Source organism: Myotis myotis, unplaced genomic scaffold (assembly GCF_014108235.1).
Source record: "Myotis myotis isolate mMyoMyo1 unplaced genomic scaffold, mMyoMyo1.p scaffold_m19_p_18, whole genome shotgun sequence".
NCBI classification, from domain to species: domain Eukaryota; kingdom Metazoa; phylum Chordata; class Mammalia; order Chiroptera; family Vespertilionidae; genus Myotis; species Myotis myotis.
This window is the reverse complement of record NW_023416322.1, coordinates 31,022,803-31,028,124: the sequence shown is the minus strand read 5'-3', so window position 1 is coordinate 31,028,124 and position 5,322 is coordinate 31,022,803. Positions and strand designations below refer to the sequence as shown.

The 5,322-nt window shown below is 41.1% G+C and overlaps 1 protein-coding gene across 1 annotated transcript; it reads left to right on the top strand.

Annotated features, from left to right (window-relative positions):
• The first annotated feature begins 326 nt into the window (after positions 1-326).
• TCHHL1 (trichohyalin like 1) lies at positions 327-4,021 on the top strand. Its single transcript, XM_036343163.1, is given in 5 exon segments — positions 327-508; positions 941-2,960; positions 2,963-3,076; positions 3,079-3,159; positions 3,162-4,021. Coding segments are annotated over 5 exon segments (2,388 nt in total). The 5' UTR covers positions 327-370; the 3' UTR covers positions 3,197-4,021.
• The last annotated feature ends 1,301 nt before the right edge of the window (positions 4,022-5,322 follow it).

The following is a 5,322-nucleotide window of genomic DNA, read 5'->3' as shown; positions in this document are numbered from 1 at the left end:
TGGAAGGATTGGTCTCTGTTGGTTTTATTTGTGTATTTTAGCACTTACATTTGAGTTCTTTTTCCGCCCTTCTTTTGCAATAAAGCCTTCTCTGAACATATGGGTGTTGCTGTTTTCCGAAGGACGGGGTGAAGTGTCTCTTCTAATATTTAGCTGTGCTAGATCTGATTTCACCACATTACCTGGTACAAAACTAAATCACCCCTGAAGTTCAAATACAATATTTTAAGATACAGAATAGAGCAGATAATGCCAGTGAAGCTGGGACAGAGTCAGAAAGAACGATGATCTTTTTATCTCCTCCCTGAAGGACCCATCCTAGAAGATCCACTTTGTTTGTCCTTTCTCAGAGTCTCCTGAGTTTGTCAAAATGCCTCGGCTCCTGAGAGATGTCCTCTGTGTAATCGAGACATTCCACAAGTATGCCAGGGAAGACGGTAAAGAGGCGACGTTGACCTGCAGAGAGCTGAAAAGGGTCTTTCAGGGAGAGTTTGGGGACATTCTTCAGGTATGGTGCTCACAGAGTTGTACAAATCCTTCTCCTCTTGCCCTTTCTCCATAATCCAAGCAGGATGGGCATAAGCGATCCCTGCCTGTTTTATACCTGGCTACCAGTTCACTGCCTTTGAACAACTTTTTTCATTCTCAGCTCCCTACTCTGTGCAATTGCTTAGCCAATATTGCTTAGCTCAAAACTAAGCTTTTGAGAGGAATCCTGAACTAGGACATATTTAAATGCAACTCATAAGTGATGTAAATGCTTCTTTGCTCTCATGAAAAATGGCATCCAGAATAAAAAAAAAAATTCTTACTATTTTGGGAACTCTCACAAGTGCCTGAAGAATAGGGCTAAAAAATGAATATTCTTGGGAAACATGTAGACACTCAACACACTTGGCTCCTTATAAATAGGCTGATTTCTCACTGTGTTTTCATGCAGCCACGTGTCATTCATGCTGTAGAAAGAAACTTGAATCTTCTGACTATTGACAGTGATGGCACCATCGGTTTTGATGAATTTGTTCTTACAATCTTCAACTTGTTGAACCTCCATTATCTTGACATACAATCATTACTAAATTCAGAACCTAGACAAGGGTCTAAACCAGAAGAGAAGCCAGATGATATGAATCTCCAGGCAACCGGCAGAACTGGCCAGCCCACAGAGGCAACTCCACCAACTCAAGATAAATTAGTGCTTCCTTTGGGACTAGTGTCATCAGCTCAGCTCAGCCCTGAGGAAAGAGAATACAACAGGGTGGAACCACAGGGAGACACCAAGACTCACAAACTGCCAGGAGAAGCATCTGGGCACAATGACCCTAAGAACCAACACCTGGAAGGAGATGGACAGAGTCAGGAAGTGACCCAAAGTATAGCATCAACAGGAGACAAAGGGGCTGAAAATGAGACCAATAAGCCAACAGCAGGATCAGAACAGAAGGGCAGTCCCACAAAGGGGGAGGAGGGACAGGATAAGGAGATTCCCAAGGAAGAAGATAAGCCAGCCAGGGAGCAAAGTGACACTAAGACAAGAGATCAGATTGGAGATCAGGAAGAGAACTTGGGAACCCAAAGTCCTCCATCAGAAGAAACAACACAGAGACCACCTGAAGATCAGAGAGTTGCAGCAGAAAAGGTTGTTAAGGAACACTCTCATGCACAAGAACAGCCACTACAAGGAAAAGATAAACTGAGTTCCGAGGGCACAGACCTGCCAGAACAAACTGATTCCAAGGATGATAGGAGAACAGTTGAGACCCAAGAGCCTGGAAACAATGCTGACAGGACACCACCAGAGACAAAGAACGCAGCTGAACCAGAGGGTGATGGCAGAACACCTGAGACCCAAGAACCCCCAGCACAAGAAAAAGAACATGAAACAAACAACTTGTCAGTCCACGATGATGGCAGAAATGTTTCAGGAACACCTGATGTTAGAACTGAAAAGAAAGAGGGGAGAGGCCCTGAGGCCCATGAAATAGTAGGGAGGGAAGAAAGCGAAAGAAAGTCTCAGCCACCAGCCCTGGAAGAGCAAGCACAGGATGGCAAGTATCCCAGATGGGAACTCCAGGAATCAGCAAAAGAAAGGGATGCTGGAGAAGGTTCCAAGACACAAGAGTTAAGCTCAGAAGGAGGAGACCAGACTCATCCTGAAATTGAAGCAGCAGTCACCCCAGGAGAAGAGGCAAGACACCCAGAGGGAGGGACAGCAGAAATACTTGTGAGCAGCAAAAATGCCCCTACAGCAGGAGCAAGAGAAAGAATATGGGAGTTGTCACCACTTGAGAACAAGTCCGGAGAAGAAAATAAGAGAGTCACCAAGACTCAAGACAAGCTTGTCAAGGAGGAGGATGGTTCCCAGGGGGAAGATCAGGAGCCAACAATCACACAGAAGGATAAAGGGTCTTCTGAAACCCCCAACAGCCTGACTCCGGAGGATGGGGACAGCAGCTCAGAGACAAGTGACCCGCCTATGCAAGGGGATCCCAAGAGTCAAGTAGACTCACATGAAGAGTCTGTGCAAGGAAGTCACAATAATAACCCAGACACCCAGAAACAGGTAGCACTGGATGAGAAAAACAGAACTCAGGAGGCAGTCAGAGGAGAGGATGAGCAGCTCACCGAGGAACAAGAACCTCCTGAAGGCAAAGAGCACAAGATTCAGGGCTCGGGGACTAAAGGCCCAGGTCCAACTGTGGAGCCCAGTGAACACCCAGAGGCACAGACACACCTTGAAACCGAGAAACTTCTCACATTGGAGGAAGAGGATAAAAGCACCCAAGAGCTGGCAGGAGAACAAAATCCAGTCCCTGAGTCAGGCCTTGAAGAGAAGACTCAGAGAAACGAAGAGTCCTATTCAGCAGGGAGCAGTACAGTCTATTCCAGTCCACTGTACAAGTACCTGCAGGAGATTCTGCAGCAAACAGGCCTAATCAAAGAGGAGCATCAAAATCAAGCTTAGACAGCCAGGGTATAAGCCTCTGCAATCACCAGCTCAGCAATGAGATCTCAGATTTTCCTTTCTTTTCCAATGACAGCTAAGCATTACAATAGTACACCAGGAGCTTCTGCCTGGTAAGGATTCTGCTGACGCACAACAAACATCAGCTCCCCAGGCCTTGGAAGATGAGCAAAGCCACCCTCAGAGAGAGGAACAAGACCACAAAGGAAGGTGAACACCACAAAGCAATGAATCCTTATCATTATCCCAGGAGAACTTCATACATCTCAACATGTCTCAAAATTCTTTCCTTTTGATCACCCTCAACACACACATGCACACATTCAGATGCAGATTAATAATCCTTTAAATTTCTTTCCTAAGTTTTTACAAGAGCAAATAATAAAGTATTCAGCAGAATAATACAAATAATAAAGAGAGCTACTACCAAAGAAATGTCACACTAAACAAACATCCTATCACATGATGCTATTGCCAAGTGCTAAAATGGGCTTTGTCAAGAGATAATTTATCACTATTTACCTGTCACTAAAAATGGAAAAATCCCCTTCATATTTTTAACAGGTGCCAATTTCTTTAATTGATTAATTGGCTTTTTAAAATGTGGCAATAGGACATATGTGACTCTACAATACTATCTTATCATCATAAAATATCATTACTCATAGTTGTAGATAATTCTGTTTCATGATATTTTTCACACAGATTTTAAGTTTATTCTAAAATGTTATCCCTCGAAATAATTTCAGATATCTCCATAACTTAAAATAATTGTGATATCTAGCATCCAATTAGAGTAGATTTATGACTTTCTTTACTAATGTCCAGTTGCAACTAAATCTATGCTACACATTCATTCATTCATTTATTCATTCAACAAACTTTTATTAAATCCCACTTCTTACCCAGCCTTTTAATAGTTTCTGGCTCTAATAAGCAATCAGAATAATTATAAAGCGGAAAGAGAATACAAATCTAAGGTATGCTTGATTCCACAAGAAGATCTTATAATCAACCATCCACTAAGTCTACAAAATGTTTATCCATACGGTTTGCTAAGGGCATTGTATTAAAATTAACAATTAAACAATCTGATGATCAATACCTTTTCTTGGTTCATTTTTCCCCCTTTATTTTCCATCAAGCCTTAAAGACATTGATCAGAAACAAAAACAATGTTAGCAATTTCTGTTTTCTTAAAAGAACTATAATTACAGGATGATGCTTTCAAAACTTAATTATGACACAGACAAAGAATAAAGTAGTTATCACAGGTTTCCTGAAGCCAAAATACCCCATTTCCCATTGTATTCTTCTTTTGAGGCTCAATTTTCTTCCACTTCAACTCACAACTCTTCCAGAATCTAAAATTCTCCATTTCCTCCCCCTCAACATTTTCAGATCTTTTCATTCCACCTACAAACATGAATGAACATAATGAATATTCCTACCTAAAAAAAAGTATTCTCTTAAATGAGCAAGAGATATGAGACAATTCACACAAAAAGAAAAACATATATTTGAGCGTAAACTAAACATCCCTTTTGGCAAGCAATTTGGCAATATATATCAGGGACCATAAAAATAACAAAGGTCATAAATAATAAATTCACTATAGGATCTCAACAGAATCTTGTTTAAACCCATTTTCTATATCCAGTTTTCATTCTCCCTATATGACTTCAAGTTCCCTCCACCTAAAAATACTGTCTCTCCCTTGTTTCTACAGATTTATGTCCAAATCCTGCTTATCCTATGGGATCCAACTCTAATGCCACTTCATTCATTCATTCCAAGATTTTATTGAAAAATCCATATTAGTTCCATATGCTGGGTAAAGCATTAGAAGTACAACAGTGACAAAACAAATAAGCACTCTTTATCCAATGAGGGAGGGGAAACACCAACAAGTGCAACAATAAATACACAAAATAATCCCAGTATGATAGTGAGGGCCAAGGGAGCAGGAAGGCAGAGGCAGGCAGAAATGCTGCTATAGAATACTACTTTAACCTTTCCTGATGGCCCCCGCAAAACAGATGTTGTCCTCCCTTAACTCCATAGTTTCTACTTAGGCTTCTTTTTTTTCTTCCTTGAATTACAGTTATTTGTGTGTTTGTCTTAGCTCTCCACTCAGACCATAAGCTCCTTGATGCCAAGGTTCACCACTTACATGTCTTGCTATTCTGCGTTAGTATGGAGTATAGCATCAAATATATACTATCACTGCAATAAATGTTTAATGAATAAGTGAATAAGTACCAATATCATGGTAATAGCCTCTTAGCTGTTCCCCCTGCTTCCAGTCAATTCCTCATTTAATCACTGGAGAATTTTGCAAGTCATTGTTTCATCTC